We start from the raw sequence: 18445 nt of genomic DNA, 5'->3' as shown, positions 1-18445 counted from the left end.
GGTGGATTGAGCAGCCGCCTGCAACACCAGCATCCCGTATGGGTGCTGGTCCTGGCTGCTCTGCTTCCAGCCAGCTCCCTGCTGTGGCCTGGGAAGAGAGTGGAAGAAGGCCCAAGTGCTTGCGCCCCTGCATCTGCGTGGGAGACCTGGATGAAGCTCCTGGCTTTGGTCCGGCCCAGCCCTGGCTGTTGCGGCCATTTGGGGGTGACCCAGGAGAGGGAGGATCTCTAACTCTGCCTTTCAAATAAAATAAGTCATTAACAGAAGAAGTCGCTCTGCAGCCTGAGGGAGGGGCAGGGTCAGGCATTAGGGGTTAGGCTGCCACCATCCAAGCCGACTAATTTTAGCATCAACAAAGTGGGCCAGCACACATGAGGCTCCCTGTGTGCTGAGCTGTGGAGAACTGAGCACGCCCACACGTGGGTGAGCAACAGGACACCAGGTCCAGCTCGGGACAGCAGCAGGCTCGGCAAGGACGATGTGCCGATCCCGAGTGGGGGCATCCTCTAGGACAACAGGCGTGGGGAGGCGAGGGGGCGCTGCAACACACAGCTGCTGAAAATCCACTCGGGCAAAGGCGTTCCTGACACCAGGCACACGTGAGGCCTATCCTAACAGTACCAGAACCATGTCTTAACTACTTCTTGGCAGCTGGCTCCAAACCCCACCTTCACGCTGTGCCCTGGGCGCTGCCCTCTCAGAGGCTGGCCAGCAGGTGGGAGGGGGCGGGCTGGACCCCTGGCCCCCAGGACAGCCCAGGCACTTCCTTCCTGGTTCTGAGAAGCCGACCCCAGGGCCTGTGGTCCTGCTGCTCCCTTACTGGGGAGGCTACTGATACCGTGCAGGGAAAAAGAACCCTTTGTTTTATTCTTGGATGCAGGCCAAAGCATGCAGGGGCAGACGGGGGAAACCAGCCTGGGGAGTATGGGGAGCAGCAAGGCTGGGGGCGGGGACCACGCTTGGTAAGACTCTGAGGCCACGGTGGCATCATGGCACAGCTGTAGCACAGGCCTCACGGGAGGGTGCTGAGCCTCAACCAGTTCTCTTGGGAATGCACTTGGTTCTGAAAGTGACAAAGATAACCACATCCCAGCCGGTCCACCTTTGTTCTTCACCTTAGCGTTGACCAGGCCACTGCAGATGGGTGTGTTTTACATCTTGCCAAACTGCAGGAACAGAGAGAAAGCATTGGCCCTTCTTAATTTCTTGGGAAAAGATTTGGGGAAAAAAATTAGGCAGCAGATAAAAAAATGTAGGCTACACAAGTGATAATATTCAAATCCTCAGCCATAAAAATAAAGGCCTTTTATTTGGTTTTCTACGCCATCACAGGGACATCTGGACAACACTCGGGAGCCAGCAGCCCCCTCCTGAGGGCTCTGGAGCTCCACTCCAGGTCACGGGGTCACCTTCTTGTAGGTGACATGGAGATGCTGAGTCATAGGCTGTGTGGTGGTTGCCATGGAGACCGTCTGCTCAAGTTTGCCTTCAGAATTCAGCCTGAATTTCCGGGTAATCTGAACAGAACAAAACAAGCCACCTTAGTTTTAAAATCTTCACAAGTTTCAACAAATGTCTGAGTGGCTGCCAGTGCCAGGCCTGCTTCATGGCTCTGCGGGTGGGCAGTTTCTCACCGTGGATGATGGCAGTGGGCAGAGCCACCCCACGGAGGGCAGATCAAGGTGTCCTGGCCCCTGGGCCTCTGCCCCAGAGGGGAGCACCTCCGGTGCTTTCACAAATCACTCGGTTCTCAGAGACTTCCCTCTACTCACCCCAGGCACACACCGCAGCCCAGACCACGCCACAGTGTGATGGACCCTTGCTGGCGAGGATGAGTGACAGCAGTGTTTCCAACAAGTGCACAGCCTGAGGGCACAGGCCCGTGTGCCGGGGACGTGTGCTGGGCAAAGGGCAGAGTGTGAGATACACCCAGAGAGGCCGCACTCCGATTCCAGCTTCCTGCTCGTGCACCAAGAGAGGTGGCAGATGACGGGCAGATGACGGCTCGAGTACTTGGGTCCTTGCCACCCATGTGGGAGGTGCAGATTAAGTTCTAGGCTCCTGGCTTCAGCTGGACCCAGCGCCAGCTGTTGCTGGCATTTGGGGAGTGTCTGTTTCTCGGTCTTTAAAACAAATGAAATGTATATGTGTGCACGTGTGGTATGTGCATGCTGTGTGTGCATGCGTGTGTTCATGTGTGTGTGTGCACACTGTGTACGTGTGCTGTGGCACAGTGGCTGAAGCTGCCACTCCACGGGACAGCGCTGCTGTGCACACGCAGTGTGTGCGTGTATGTGTACACTGTGTGCATATGTGTGCACGCTGTGTGTGCATGTACGTGTGCACTGTGTGCATGTGTGTGCACACTGTGTACATGTGCTGTGTGCTGTGGCACAGTGGCTGAAGCTGCCAGGCTGTGTGCACGCAGTGTGTGCGTGTATGTATACACTGTGTGCATGCGTGTGTTCATGTGTGTGTGTGTGCACACTGTGTACGTGTGCTGTGGCACAGTGGCTGAAGCTGCCACTCCACGGGACAGCGCTGCTGTGCACACGCAGTGTGTGCGTGTATGTGTACACTGTGTGCATGTGTGTGCACACTGTGTACATGTGCTGTGTGCTGTGGCACAGTGGCTGAAGCTGCCAGGCTGTGTGCACGCAGTGTGTGCGTGTATGTATACACTGTGTGCATGCGTGTGTTCATGTGTGTGTGTGTGCACACTGTGTACGTGTGCTGTGGCACAGTGGCTGAAGCTGCCACTCCACGGGACAGCGCTGCTGTGCACACGCAGTGTGTGCGTGTATGTGTACACTGTGTGCATGTGTGTGCACACTGTGTACATGTGCTGTGTGCTGTGGCACAGTGGCTGAAGCTGCCAGGCTGTGTGCACGCAGTGTGTGCGTGTATGTATACACTGTGTGCATGCGTGTGTTCATGTGTGTGTGTGTGCACACTGTGTACGTGTGCTGTGGCACAGTGGCTGAAGCTGCCACTCCACGGGACAGCGCTGCTGTGCACACGCAGTGTGTGCGTGTATGTGTACACTGTGTGCATGTGTGTGCACACTGTGTACATGTGCTGTGTGCTGTGGCACAGTGGCTGAAGCTGCCAGGCTGTGTGCACGCAGTGTGTGCGTGTATGTATACACTGTGTGCATGCGTGTGTTCATGTGTGTGTGTGTGCACACTGTGTACATGTGCTGTGGCACAGTGGCTGAAGCTGCCAGGCTGTGCGCACAGGCTTCTCTGCTCTGACCCAGCTCCCTATTCATGCATCCTGACGGGCAGGGTGATGGCTCAGATGGTTGGGCCCCAGCTACCCACAGGGGAGACCTGGCTCCTGGCTTTGGCCTGGCCTAGCCCCAGCTGTTCAAAGCATTTGGGGAATGAACCAGTGAATATAAGATTCCCCCTGCTCCCTGCCCCCACCACCCTGGTTGCTCTGCCTTTCAAGTAGATAAAACACACACACACTCTCTCTCTCTCTCTCTCTCTCTCTCTATATATATATATATGTAAACGCACACATATTATATACACACATATACTGTTATATATTACATACATTACATTGTTACACGTGTATCACACTACATACACTTACTACACACCCACACACGTACATCATACTACACACATATCACACTATGCACACACCCACACACATATTACACTATACATAACCCCCCACGTGTATCTCACACTATGTAGATCACACTATGCACATCACACACATTACACTATACATAACCCCCCACGTGTATCTCACACTACGTAGATCACACTATGCACACATCCACACATATTACACTATACATAACCCCCCACGTGTATCTCACACTATACACACACCCACACACGTGTAGATCACACTATGCACATCACACACATTACACTATACATAACCCCCCACGTGTATCTCACACTATGTAGATCACACTATGCACACATCCACACACATATTACACTATACATAACCCCCCACGTGTATCTCACACTATGTAGATCACACTATGCACACATCCACACACATATTACACTATACATAACCCCCCACGTGTATCTCACACTATGTAGATCACACTATGCACACATCCACACACATATTACACTATACATAACCCCCCATGTGTATCTCACACTATACACACACCCACACACGTGTAGATCACACTATGCACACACCCACACACATATTACACTATACATAACCCCCCACGTGTATCTCACACTATGTAGATCACACTATGCACACATCCACACACATATTACACTATACATAACCCCCCACATGTATCTCACACTATACACACACCCACACACGTGTATATCACACAATACACACACCCACACACGTATATCACACTATACATAACCCCCCACACATACATCACACTATACACACACCCACACACGTATATCACACTATACATAACCCCCCACACATACATCACACAATATACACACCCACACACATGTACATTACACTATACACACACCCACACGTGTATATCACACTATACAACTCCCCACATGTATATCACACTACACACACATGTGTATATCACACTACACACACACCCTACACATGTATATCACACTATACAACCCCCCACATGTATATTACACTACACACACACCCACACACATGTACATTACACTGTACACACACCCACACATGTATCACACTATACACACACCCACACACGTGTACATTATACTATACACACACCCACACATGTACATCACACTACACACACACCACACGTGTACATCACACTATACACATCTGCTACCACAGGCATTTTTAAGAACACTGAGCAGCTCTGAGGGGCACCAATCATAAGCCCTGGAACGTGCAGTGGCTGCACAGCCACAAGACAGGACTTCCGCCTCGGGCCAGGCCGACTCCTCTGTGACTCACTAACCCTGCTGCTGAGAAAAACCCAGAGAAGCTGGATTTTGAAGTCTATTTAAAGGTGCCAGAGCCACTACGCAAGGACCTGGGCCAGCAGCTGCCGCCTCCGGAGGAAGGCTATCTCCCCAAGGACGTTCAGGCCGGGAGTCCTCTCAGGGCGCTCAGCTGTCCGAGAGCCCACCTGACAGGGGCTGAGGCTGACACCCAGCTCTTAAGATCTAACGTTTGACCGTGATCCCCCTTCCCAGTGGCTCTGCAGCCTGCAACTACAGCCCTGTGCACGCTTGTGCAGGCCTCGGGGCCTCTCTCTGCAGCCCGTGACTACAGCCCTGCGCACGCTTGTGCAGGCCTCGGGGCCTCTCTCTGCAGCCCGTGACTACAGCCCTGCACACGCTTGTGCAGGCCTCGGGGCCTCTCTCTCTACAGCCCATGACTACAGCCCTGCGCACGCTTGTGCAGGCCTCGGGGCCTCTCTCTGCAGCCTGTGACTACAGCCCTACACACGCTTGTGCAGGCCTCGGGGCCTCTCTCTCTACAGCCCATGACTACAGCCCTGCGCACACTTGTGCAGGCCTCGGGGCCTCTCTCTGCAGCCCGTGACTACAGCCCTGTGCATGCTTGTGCAGGCCTCGGGGCCTCTCTCTGCAGCCAGTGACTACAGCCCTGTGCACGCTTGTGCAGGCCTCGGGGCCTCTCTCTCTGCAGCCCGTGACTACAGCCCTGTGCATGCTTGTGCAGGCCTCGGGGCCTCTCTCTGCAGCCTGTGACTACAGCCCTGCACACACTTGTACAGGCCTCGGGGCCTCTCTCTGCAGCCTGTGACTCCAGCCCTGCGCACGCTTGTGCAGGCCTCGGGGCCTCTCTCTCTGCAGCCCGTGACTACAGCCCTGTGCACGCTTGTGCAGGCCTCGGGGCCTCTCTCTGCAGCCAGTGACTACAGCCCTGTGCACGCTTGTGCAGGCCTCGGGGCCTCTCTCTCTGCAGCCCGTGACTATAGCCCTGTGCATGCTTGTGCAGGCCTCGGGGCCTCTCTCTGCAGCCTGTGACTACAGCCCTGCACACACTTGTACAGGCCTCGGGGCCTCTCTCTGCAGCCCGTGACTACAGCCCTGCGCACGCTTGTGCAGGCCTCGGGGCCTCTCTCTGCAGCCCGTGACTACAGCCCTGTGCACACTTGTGCAGGCCTCGGGGCCTCTCTCTGCAGCCTGTGACTACAGCCCTGTGCACGCTTGTGCAGGCCTCGGGGCCTCTCTGCAGCCCGTGACTACAGCCCTGTGCACGCTTGTGCAGGCCTCAGGGCCTCTCTCTGCAGCCCGCGACTACAGCCCTGCACACACTTGTGCAGGCCTCGGGGCCTCTCTCTGCAGCCTGCGACTACAGCCCTGTGCACGCTTGTGCAGGCCTCGGGGCCTCTCTCTGCAGCCCGTGACTATAGCCCTGCACACACTTGTGCAGGCCTCGGGGCCTCTCTCTGCAGCCTGTGACTACAGCCCTGCACACACTTGTGCAGGCCTTGGGGTCTCTCTCTCTCTGCAGCCTGTGACTACAGCCCTGTGCATAGCTGTAGGCCTCGGGGCCTCTCTCTGCAGCCTGTGACTATAGCCCTGTGCATAGCTGTAGGCCTCGGGGCCTCTCTGCAGCCTGTGACTACAGCCCTGTGCACGCTTGTGCAGGCCTCGGGGCCTCTCTCTGCAGTTGCCCACGTACAGCCGCTTTTCCCACAGGGGCTTGCACTCCCCTAGTCTCAGTTCTGCCTCTGCTGGTGCCATCGACGCCCTGGACTGCAGTCCTGCTATGGAGGAAGTGACACGGCAGCAGAAGCAGGCAGATGGGCCCGGGGAGACTCCATAATCGCCACGCCTCCTTCACGGCCCTATTTCCCAGTCCCTGGGAGGAGGGTGTGTGCTGGGAAGAACACAGTGACAAGAACACAGAGCTGGAGCCCGACCTTACACCACACAAAAATAGCCACGAACCTCAGCGTCAAAGCGAAAACTACCCAACGCTTAAGAGGATGCAGGTAAAAATCTCTGACGACCAGGTTAGGCGAAAAATTTAAGACAGGGTTAGAAGTACCAAGTACAAAAGGAACTAAGACACGCACTGTGTGAGAATTGACCTGGCAATCTGGGTGGCAGCAGTCCCAGCACACGCCCCAGGGCTCTCCTGCAGGCCAGGGCCTGGACCCCTCTCAGAAAACAGGAAATGCAAGTCGCAAACAAGCTGTGGCAAGGTGGCCACTGCATCAGTCACCAGCAGTGGGCACCGTGTGACACAGCCTGCAGCCACACCCTGGGCCCCCGACACGGGCAGCCCCCATCCCAGGTGTCACTGTGCACACAGCCCTTACAGAGGCTCTGTGCAGCCATACTGAACCACACCAGCTCAGAGGACGCAGAGCTGAGAGCGTGGGTGCCGACACAGCAGTGGGAGCGCAGCCTGCAGTCGTGCTCTGGGGACCACAGTGGGGGGCTGCTTCCTGCAGCGATGGGATTGTTCTGTCTCGACTGCGGTGGTCCAAGACCATGCACACTGACCCAAATGTTCACACTAACTGCATGGGACAGCACCACATGGAACTGCACCGCATAGCACCACACAGGACAGCACCACGCGTGACTGCACCGCATGTGACAGCACCACACAGGACAGCACCACACGTGACCGCACCACATGTGACAGCACCACACAGGACAGCACCACACGTGACTGCACATGTGACAGCACCACACAGGACAGCACCACACGTGACCGCACCACATGTGACAGCACCACACAGGACAGCACCACACGTGACTGCACATGTAACAGCACCACACGTGACCGCACCACATGTGAATACACTCCGCAGGACAGCACCACATGTGACCGCACATGTGACAGCACCGCACAGGACAGCACCACACGTGACTGCACATGTGACAGCACCGCACGTGACTGCACCACACGTGACCGCACCACATGTGAATACACTCCACAGGACAGCACCACACGTGACCGCACTGCAGGATGACTGGTTTTGAAATGCAAAGAAAAATTCCATTAAGCCAAAGCAGTTGAGGTGGCGCAGTACTGGCAGTGGGACAGGCGCTGGGCCACTTGGAACCCTGAAGGCAGGGTAAGGGGGCAGAGGGGCGAGTCTGGGAGGGAGCAGGTGGAGGCAGCGGGCCACTTGCCTGGGAACAAGACAGCAGACACACACACACACAGAGCTCCAGTGGACACACACACACACACACAGCTCCAGTAGACACAGCACACACACAGAGCTCCAGTGGACACACACACACAGCTCCAGTGGACACACACACACACACAGAGCTCCAGTGGACACACACACACACACACACAGCTCCAGTGGACACACACACACACAGAGCTCCAGTAGACACAGCACACACACAGCTCCAGGTGGACACACACACACACAGAGCTCCAGTGGACACACACACACACAGAGCTCCAGTGGACACAGCACACACACAGCTCCAGGTGGACACACACACACAGCTCCACTGGACACAGCACACATGCAGCTCCAGGTGGACACACACACACACAGAGCTCCAGTGGACACAGCACACACAGAGTTCCAGGTGGACACACACACACACAGAGCTCCAGTGGACACAGCACACACACAGCTCCAGGTGGACACACACACACACAGAGCTCCAGTGGACACAGCACACACACAGCTCCAGTAGACACAGCACACACAGAGCTCCAGGTGGACACGGACACACACAGAGCTCCAGGTGGACACAGCACACACACAGCTCCAGGTGGACACACACACACACACACACACACAGAGCTCCAGTGGACACAGCACACACACAGCTCCAGTAGACACAGCACACACACAGCTCCAGGTGGACACACACACACACAGAGCTCCAGGTGGACACAGCACACACACAGCTCCAGGTGGACACACACACACACACACACACACACAGAGCTCCAGCAGACACAGCACACACACAGCTCCAAGTGGACACACACACACACAGAGCTCCAGTAGACACAGCACACACACAAAGCTCCAGGTGGACACACACACACACACACAGAGCTCCAGTGGACACAGCACACACACAGCTCCAGAGTGACCAGGACAGCCAAAGGGAAAGTTTGAGGTGACACAGGAAAACTCCCTTCAAATTATAAAATACCTATTTTTTTTTTTTTCCAGAAGGAAAAAGAATGCACAGGACAGACAGGGTCTGAGCAGTGGAAAAGGAACCCTGTGTCTCATTGAGGGCAGGGTGGGTAGTGCAAGGAAGCATCACAAGTGTGGAGAAATGGAATTACAAGTTTTATTTTAGGGGAGTGTGTTCCTGAACTGTGTGTACATGAAGTGTGTGTGTGTGACGTGTGGGAAATGTGGAGCTGGCATTGTGGTGTAGTGTGACGCCAGCATCCCATATGAGTGCTGGTTCAAGTCCTGGCTGCTCCACTTCTAATTTAGCTCTCTGGCCTGGGAAAGCAGTGGAAGATGGCCCAAGTGGGTGCCTCCCACGTGGGAGACCAAGAAGTTCTTGGCTTTGATCTGGCCCAGTCCTGGCTGTTGTGGCCATCTGAGTAAAGCAACAGATGGAAGACTTCTCTTTCTGCCTTTCAAATAAATGAATACATCTTTTAAAAAAAGAAGTTTTGGGGTCCGGCGCTATAGCAAAGCGGGTAAGGCCACCACCTGTGGCACCAGCATGCTGGCATCCCATATTGGCGTTGGTTCGAGTCTCAGCTGCCCCACTTCCTATCCAGCTCTCTGCTATGGCCTGGGAAAGCAGTGAAAGATGGCCCAAGTCCTCAGGCCCCTGCACCCTCACGGGAGACCTGGAAGAAGCTCCTGGCTTCTGGCTTCAGATCGGCCCAGCTCCAGGCATTGCGGCCATTTGGGGAATGAACCAGCAGGTGGAAGACCTCTCTCTCTGCCTCTCTGTAACTCTGCCTTTCAAATAAATAAATAAATCTTTTTTAAAAAGTTACTTATTAAAAAAAGTTTTATTTTGGTACAAGAAATTTTAAGTCCATGCCATATTTTTGTAAAGCATATTCTCAATTAACTTCTTCCAGACTCCTTGTAGGACACAAGCTCTGGAACTGACAGGTCAAGGAGGAAACCAGCGCCAAAGACAACGTGACTGTACCATGGCGGGAGTGCCATGCTCACGGGAAGGCTATTTATTCCACGCCATGCACTAGGCCCAGGGCCTCAGGGAATTCCCCCAGCTGTGCAGGGCCCCCTCCTGTCGCCCCCACGCACAGCCCCTGGCCTCCAGGCGCCACACTGTGTGATGTGCTTCCCACGGCCCTGGTCCTTCTCCGGCCGCAGAGTGCAGACGCCTGCTTGGTGCCGCACCCCAGGCCCCTCCACATCACCCCTGCCCCGCCTCCTTGCGCAGAAGGGCACTTTCTCACTGTTTAATTAACAAGAGCCAAAAGCCATTCTCCAGAAAACAAACAAAATCCACATAAAACCCTTGGCCAAGCGTGCTCAAGAAAAAGAAAACACGCACATACAAGCATCCGGCAAATACACGTGACAGAACTGACAGAACGGCAGACAGAAAAAACTGTCTACTACCTCTTCCAAAAATCTTTTGAAAATCTACAAGAAATAGACGTTCTCCCTAGGAAGTGTGCATCTGCAGAGCTGGCATCCCACGTGAGTGCAAGCTGGAGTCCCGGCTGCTCCACTTTCAATCCAGCTCCCTGCTAATGGCCGGGGAAAGCGGCCGAAGACCCCCACCACCCCTGTGGGAGACCCAGACGGAATTCCAGGCTTCTGGCTTTGACCTGGCCCAGCCTGGACCCTTGTGGCCATTTGGGAAGTAAACCAGCAGATAGAAGGTCTCTCTCTGTCTCTGTCTCTTTCAAATACAATAAAACAAAAGATAAAAAGAATAAACAAGAAAATTTGGAGAAAAGAGTATGAGAAACTTTCCTTTAGAAATCAAAATGTAACATAAACCTGAGACAATGAGAAGACTGTGTTACTGGTGAAGGAGTGGACAACCAGAGAGAGACTTCTGTGTTTATGTGGTGACATCCCAAACCTGTGGGCTCAGGCGGAATTCGTGAAATGGCGTTGGGAATGAGGGCCACCTTCTGGAAAGTGAGACTGACACCAGCCAGCTTCGAGACAGATTAAAGGTGCGGACATGGAGACCACACTTCTCACTGTGGAGGAACCCGTGGTGGACGCTGGGATCAGAGACCCTGGGGAACCGCAGATGCCACACACAGGGGAGGGGCCCACGTCGCAGGGAGCAGACAGCAGATGGACGAGAGGAAAACACCCACCCTCAGACTGCCCACTGAGCACACACAGCAAGACGTGGCCCAAGCACGAGCCATGGGCTCATCGCTCAGACAGCAGATTCGAAACAGACGAGACGCCATCAGACTCCAAAGGCCGCTGCAGGTGACCCCACAGCTCCTGTCAGAACGGCATGCACCTCTGTCCTCATGGCCCCACTCACACAAGTGTTTGTGACAGGAAACCAGGGACTGGGGACCAAGTGGGCCACACGCACAGCTGAGACGACCCTCAGGGCTGGCAAGCCCGGCTCACCTGCTCCACGTGGGGCTCCTTGGCGAAGGAGATCCTGGCAATGGAGTGGGATGCGATGCAGAGCTCCTGCCCGTTCACCTCGCCCTCCTCCACCTCCACGATGCCTGCAAGGGAGGCAGAGGCTCTGACTGTGACTCAGGCAACAGGGACCCCAGAGACCAAGCTCTGCAGCCATGGCCGTCCGTGTCACTCCATCCAGACGAGGGCTTCAGGACGGCAAGAGGACAACTCTTCTGACAGCTTGGGCAGGGGCACCCTCTTCAGAAGTGCCCTGGACCCTGCTTCCTACTCTACCCACGAAGGGCCAGGGAGCTCCACCCCCAGGAGGTCCTGAATGCCCAGGAAGGTGCACTCTTTTGGCCAAGTGGACAAGGTGGAGGCCACACACACTGTTTCTGAGTAACTTCTTGGTAAGAAACTGCTGGGGAGCAGTACGTTCTGGGATGACTCCAGGACAGGGCAGAGCAGACCAGTGCTCCCCCGTGTTACGTCTGCAGCAGGGGCACAGCTGTGAGGGGCCAGCGAAACTGGCCTGAAGAAGAACCAGGAGGATAGCAAGCTGCTGCTGTCCCCCGTCCCCACCAACATGTGACATGAGCAGGGACACTAGGAGGCCCCCTGAGGCAGCCCCTCCCTGCCCTCAGAGCAGTACCTGTGTTCTGTGCGCTGACGAAGGCCACCTTGTTGGTGTCGGGCTTGAGGCGGATGAAACCACACTCCCTGTGCATCGGTTTGCGCGTATCAGGGTGGAAGGAGTTGAACCTGGACAGGATGCCGAGGAAGTGACGTGGGCACCGTGCGCGCTGTGTGCTGGCTGCGGCCGCGGGGGCAGGGCTGCCTTGCTCCACCCAGGAGCCGCTCTTGCAGACCCCTGCCCCGCAGGCCCCCACCCCTTCCCATCGCTTTGGCTGCCTCACTCAATTTCAACGATTTCTTGGTTGAAGTGAGGAACTCTTTCTGCTCAGTGCCACACAGTTCAGTCCAAGCACTCTGCAAACGGACACTGGCCGAGAAATCCCACTCCCACTTCCTCTCCCCAGCCCTGTTCTTGGGGAATTGGTCCATATATATGCCAAGAAACATATCCATGTTTATTACTGCAAGTTCATGATGGAAACAAAAGGTACCTGCGTCCTGAACTCAGCATACAAACCCACGACCTGCAAACTCTCGCCGATCACTCACCAGCCCGGGGAATCTTTCTCTAGGGCTCTCAGAGAGGGCAGTAGCACATATTTCCCCTTTAACATAACCCTAAAACGTGCCTTTTATATCATAATGTAGTAACGCACATGAACACACACACGACACTCTCCAAACCCAGCTCCTACTCTACTCTGCTTTGTTCTTCTTTGCCTGCTGGTCACAGACAACGTTTGCCCTCTCTCCCCTGCAGCTCCCTCCCAGTTCAGAAAGGCTGCACTCGCTGCCCTGGGGACCTGGCACAGACGCCCTGGGGTACCTGGCACAGACGCCCTGGGGTACCTGGCACAGACGCCCTGGGGACCTGGCACAGACGCCCTGGGGTACCTGGCACAGACGCCCTGGGGTACCTAGCACAGACGCCCTGGGGTACCTGGCACAGACGCCCTGGGGTACCTGGCACAGACGCCCTGGGGTACCTGGCACAGACGCCCTGGGGTAGCTGGCTCAGACGCCCTGGGGTACCTGGCACAGATGCCCTGGGGACCTGGCACAGACGCCCTGGGGTACCTGGCACAGACGCCCTGGGGACCTGGCACAGACGCCCTGGGGTACCTGGCACAGACGCCCTGGGGTACCTAGCACAGACGCCCTGGGGACCTGGCACAGACGCCCTGGGGTACCTGGCACAGACGCCCTGGGGTACCTGGCACAGACGCCCTGGGGTAGCTGGCTCAGACGCCCTGGGGTACCTGGCACAGATGCCCTGGGGACCTGGCACAGACGCCCTGGGGTACCTGGCACAGACGCCCTGGGGACCTGGCACAGACGCCCTGGGGTACCTGACACAGACGCCCTGGGGTACCTGGCACAGACGCCCTGGGGTACCTGGCACAGACGCCCTGGGGACCTGGCACAGACGCCCTGGGGTACCTGGCACAGACGCCCTGGGGACCTGGCACAGACGCCCTAGGGTACCTGGCACAGACGCCCTGGGGTACCTGGCACAGACGCCCTGGGGTACCTGGCACAGACGCCCTGGGGTAGCTGGCTCAGATGCCCTGGGGACCTGGCACAGACACCCTGGGGTACCTGGCACAGACGCCCTGGGGACCTGGCTCAGATGCCCTGGGGACCTGGCTCATCTATATGCAGAGATTACTCTGCCCTTGTCCATTTAAACAGGGCTAGTAAGAAAGGCGTAATAATACTCTTAACAACGAGGTCTTCTACATCTAAAACTGTACAGGACCGGCTGGCGCCGCGGCTCACTAGGCTAATCCTCCACCAAGCGGTGCTGGCACACTGGGTTCTAGTCCCGGTCAGGGCGCCGGATTCTGTCCCGGTTGCCCCTCTTCCAGGCCAGCTCTCTGCTGTGGCCAGGGAGTGCAGTGGAGGATGGCCCAAGTGCTTGGGCCCTGCACCCCATGGGAGACTAGGAGAAGCACCTGGCTCCTGCCATCGGATCAGCGCAGTGCGCCGGCCGCAGCGCGCCAGCTGTGGCGGCCACTGGAGGGTGAACCAACAGCAAAAAGGAAGACCTTTCTCTCTGTCTCTCTCACTGTCCACTCTGCCTGTCAAAAAACAAACAAACAAACAAACAAAACTGTACAGGACCAAATTCAGCTTGGGATCCTGCACCTGCACCACCAGCTTGGCTGAGCGGGGCTCCTCACAGACATCAATGGCACAGCAGACACGGGAGAACAGCTTTGCTTTTTACTTTACACACTTAGACTCCTTCGTTGTTCAGACTTGTAAACAGTGTGTTTGCTCCTAGAAGCAAAGCACACAGCTTTCAAGCCTCGAGTGGCCCTGGTGCAGCGCTAGTCTCCCTGCCTGTGGGGGAGGGGCAGGGACGGGGACGCTTTACTGCTCCTGAGACTGAGAACCCAGACTGGCGGCTGTCTGCAGACTCAGGCAGCTCAGGGAGAAAGCCAGCTCAGAAAGCCACGCCCTCTTGTTTTCATCACACTGCGGCAGTGGTTTTCCAGAGGAACCCGGCATGAGAGCAGGGCCTTCACGGAACACAGGTGCTTGTTTTTATACCTGTGTTAACAAACCTGTAATCTTGTGGTCTGCCTAGCATGTCCAAAAGTGGACAAAACCAGAAAGAGCCATTTTACCAACCGTGGGGCCTCGGATGCTGGCTCAGGGAAGGACACAGATGGACACAGATGGACAGGCTCCTCTGTACCTTCCTGCCTGGAAGGCTCTCAGGGACCCAGGTGCAGCAGGCACTTACGAGAAGTTCAGCATGGGCTGGCCCACGTGGGAGATGTGCACCTCCTCCAAGTACTGGAAGGGCTGCAGCGTCGGGAAGGTCCCGGCCCCCGGAGGGTCCGACAGCCATGTGCCCAGCATCCAGGACAGCGGCTCCACCACTGGATTCATCTTGGGAGGTTCTGGGGACAGAAGGAGAAGAGTCAGGGCCACTCCTGCGGTATCTCATGAGCGTGAAGCCCAGTCTGCAGGGAAGTTCGCCTCAGGCAGCCACGCGCGCCCTGCAGGACCTGCACAGCGGGAAGGAACAGGCGGACCACCAGCAAACGTCCTGCTGTGAGGTCCATTTCCAGAGCTCTGCAGTTCCAATGAAGACACAGAACCAGAGGGCCCCAGGGGGCAAGAGGAAGGGGAGAGGCCTTGCCATGCCCAGCTAGGCTGCCCAGGTGTGGGCTCTGGCGATGGAGATGAGAGAAGACTCCAGGCAGGTAACGGTGAGGACAGGTAGGAGCTGGATGCAAACTGCTGGCTCTGGTCTCTTTGATACGTGACCTGCAGGGCTGGCTCTCTCGTCCTACCAGGTGTGGGGATGACACTGGAGGCCTGGGACTCCAAGGTCCTGAGGGGGAAGGGATGCAGCCAGTGGACAGCGGACACAGCAGGCAGGATTGGGACATGTGGCTGACTTGGCTTCCCAGGGTGAGCCTGGGTGAGCCCGGGTGACCCCCGTCAGCTGGAGAACTGGGCACTAGAGGAGAGGCTGTGCAGGGTCCACGGTAAGGCGTGCAGCAAGGCTGCAGGGAAAGGCAGTCGGCCTCCCAGAGGCAGCTGAGACTGCCCTTGACCACAGCCCGCCTCCCACACCCGACACCTCATGTCCAGGTGCTTTATCCCTGAAGAATGGACAATGACACCAAAGAGAAGCAGCAGGGAGGGGAGCGCACAGGCCCCACCTATTTGCTGGCTTCACCTGCCAACCCCAAATGGCACGTCCACCAGCTGCCGGGAGGGCAGACGCACTGGCTGGGACAGGAGTCCTCAGGACCCACTCCGCCTCCTGTGGACAGCCTGGGACCCCACACTGGGAGCCGCTGGGAAAGGACATGGAGGAGGAAAGAAGTGAAAGGGCTGAGGCGAGCCCTGGGCACTGCTGAGGACAGGGAGAGAGACGGGCGTCGACACCCATCCCCTCCCCGCCTGGCCCACCCTGGCGGTCTTTCCTTTTCCAGCTGCCTGTGAGGAGCTGCAGCAGACGACCGGAGTCAGAGTTCTGGTTGTGATCGCTGATACTGCCTGCCCACGGTGACGGCCAACTCCCTCCACCCACGGCTTCCCCCACTGTGCCAGACAGCAGCAGCTAAGAATACAGACACCCCTGCCACCCTGTGGGGCATGCGTCCCAGTGAGGGAGCACAGGGCGGCAGATGCAGAGTCCACGGTGCAGGTGGGGATGAGCTGAGAGACATTTTCAGAACCTCCTTAAAAGGGCCAGGGTTGTGGCGTAGCGGGTAAAGCCGCTGCTGTTATCCCGTACGGTCACTGGTTCAAGTCCTGGCTGCTCCACTTCTGATTCTAATGCTCCTGGGGAAAAAGCAGGAGATGGCCCAAGTCCTTGGGCCCCTTCCCCAGGGACACCTGGAAGAGGCTCCTGGCTCTGGGCTTCAGACCAACCCAGTTTAGTCATTCTGGCCATTGGGGAAGTGAACCAGTGGATGGAAGACCTATGTCTCTCTTTGTTTCTGCAACTCTGCCTTTCAAATAAATAAATCTTTTAAAAAGAAACTGAAGGGGCTGGCACTGTGGCTTAGCAGGTAAAGCTACTGACTGCAGCATCGGCATCCCATATTGGCGTTGGTTCGAGTCCCGACTGTTCCACTTCTGATCCAGTTCTCCGCTATGGCCTGGGAAAACAGTAGAAGATGGCCCAGTGCTTGGGCCCCTGCACCCATGTGGGAGACACGGAAGAAACTCTAGGTTCCTGGCTTCGGATCAGCCCAGCTCCAGCTGATGTGGTCATTTGGGGAGTGAACCAGTAGGAGGACCTCTCTCTCTCTCTCTGTCCTTCTCTGCCTCTGTCTCTCTCACTGTAACTCTGCCTTTGAAATAAATAAAAAAATCATCCTTGAGACCATCCTTGTTGAGAAGGGTGAGTGTGGGTGAGATGTGAGAGCAGAGCCGGCAGAAGCATGGCAGATGTCGGAGCCCTGGGGTGGGCAGAGCTGGCAGGGACTGAGCAACAAGAAGCCCTGGGCAGATCTCCGTGGGAGAGACAAGCTTGCCAGGTGTGGGGGAGCAGACACAGCTGCAGGAAGCCAGGACCGCTATGGCACAAGTGCTGACGGCAGAGGTGGACATGGTATCAAGGACCACAGTTTGGCAAAGGAGCTCCAGAGTGCAGCTGGGCAGATGTGCCGATGGCTTGCACAGGGTGCACGAGAGCAAGTGAATAACTGAGAGACAGGGGCTAGGGAAAGCGAGCTGGAGGGCTTGGGCTTTAGCAACTGGAAAGACAGACTGATTTCCAGATAGAAGACTAGGAGATCAGGCCACCATGACAGCCCCTGCCTCCTCGTCAGCGTCCGGGACGTTCACCACACAAAGCACAGCCAAGGTCACTGCCCGAGTGCACCAAAGCTGAATGTTAGGAGAAGGGGTCCCTCCCATGATGTGGGACGTAGGGGCCAGGGCAAGCCTGGCCAACCTGGCACCCTGGCACAGGAAGTGACGCCTGCCTACGATCCAGACCAAGGGTCCAGGGTCTGTCCTCAGAGCCATGCTCCACAACACCCTTGACCCCCCCAACCTGAGCTCTTTAGCATAGGACTTCACAGGCGCCCCACCCTGCTGCCAGGGCAAGCACACCGGCCCTCCCTCTCGTGCAGGCCCCCAGCGTAGGGAGGGACGGGGCCCAGTGGCAGGAAAGGCCGCATGTGTGTTCCTGCTCAGGTCTTGCCCCTCCCCCTCCAGCCCTATTCTGAGCACACACCTCCAGTGCTGCCAGAGGTCCAGACTTCCTCCCAGGTCCTGCCAGGCTCCTCCTCTCACTCAGCCCTGGCAGCAAGACCAGGAGTGGGGCGAGCCTGCCCCCTAGGGTGGGAGTCCTGGCACTGCAGCTGCCGAGAGCGACATGGGCGTCCCGAGCGGCCTCCCCAGGCGGCTGCGCCCACCTTCCGCCACCCTGCACTGAAGGCAGAGGGGCAACGTAGCCACCCCGACCACGGAGAGGCCCTCCGCGCGGCGAGCACGCCTGGGCGCAGCACGCTGCCCTTGCTCCCGGGTTCCCGCTCCTCCACACCTCCCATCCGCCCCACTGGGGAGAGAGCCTGTCATCAAGCTCGAGAGGGCCCTCAGATGTCCACGTGGAGACGGTCAGAGGCCCAGCCACGGAGGAAGGCAGAAGTGGACCTGGCCCTTTCTTTCTCAAACCAGCTGGGGATTTTCCTGAGGGTTGGGACTGGGTAAGTCAGCATGATTTCCTTGCTGCAGGAAGCGAAACAAACCTTTTCCTGAAGTCAGTTCTCAGGGAAAACAGGCCACAGACACCATCTTTGGTCACCAAAATTGGTGCGAGGGCTGGAA

General features: G+C 56.8%; 1 protein-coding gene across 2 annotated transcripts in view; it reads right to left on the bottom strand.

Moving 5' to 3' along the window:
- Window positions 1-1269: 1269 nt before the first annotated feature.
- Window positions 1270-18445, bottom strand: part of THAP4 (THAP domain containing 4) — a 43980-nt gene continuing 26804 nt past the window's right edge. For both annotated transcript variants that reach the window (XM_051829385.3, XM_051829386.3), the window contains 4 exons: window positions 14889-15048; window positions 12153-12262; window positions 11501-11604; window positions 1270-1517 (listed from right to left, as the gene is read on the bottom strand). In XM_051829385.3, the coding sequence (XP_051685345.1) occupies window positions 1398-1517; window positions 11501-11604; window positions 12153-12262; window positions 14889-15048 (494 nt within the window). In that variant the 3' untranslated portion in view covers window positions 1270-1397. The remainder of the gene's footprint in view (window positions 1518-11500; window positions 11605-12152; window positions 12263-14888; window positions 15049-18445) is intronic.

Source organism: Oryctolagus cuniculus, chromosome 3, assembly GCF_051225735.1.
Source record: "Oryctolagus cuniculus isolate XC-2025 breed Fujian yellow rabbit chromosome 3, ASM5122573v1, whole genome shotgun sequence".
NCBI classification, from domain to species: domain Eukaryota; kingdom Metazoa; phylum Chordata; class Mammalia; order Lagomorpha; family Leporidae; genus Oryctolagus; species Oryctolagus cuniculus.
Note: the sequence above shows the minus strand (reverse complement) of the source record. Positions and strands in the feature narration are given on the sequence as shown.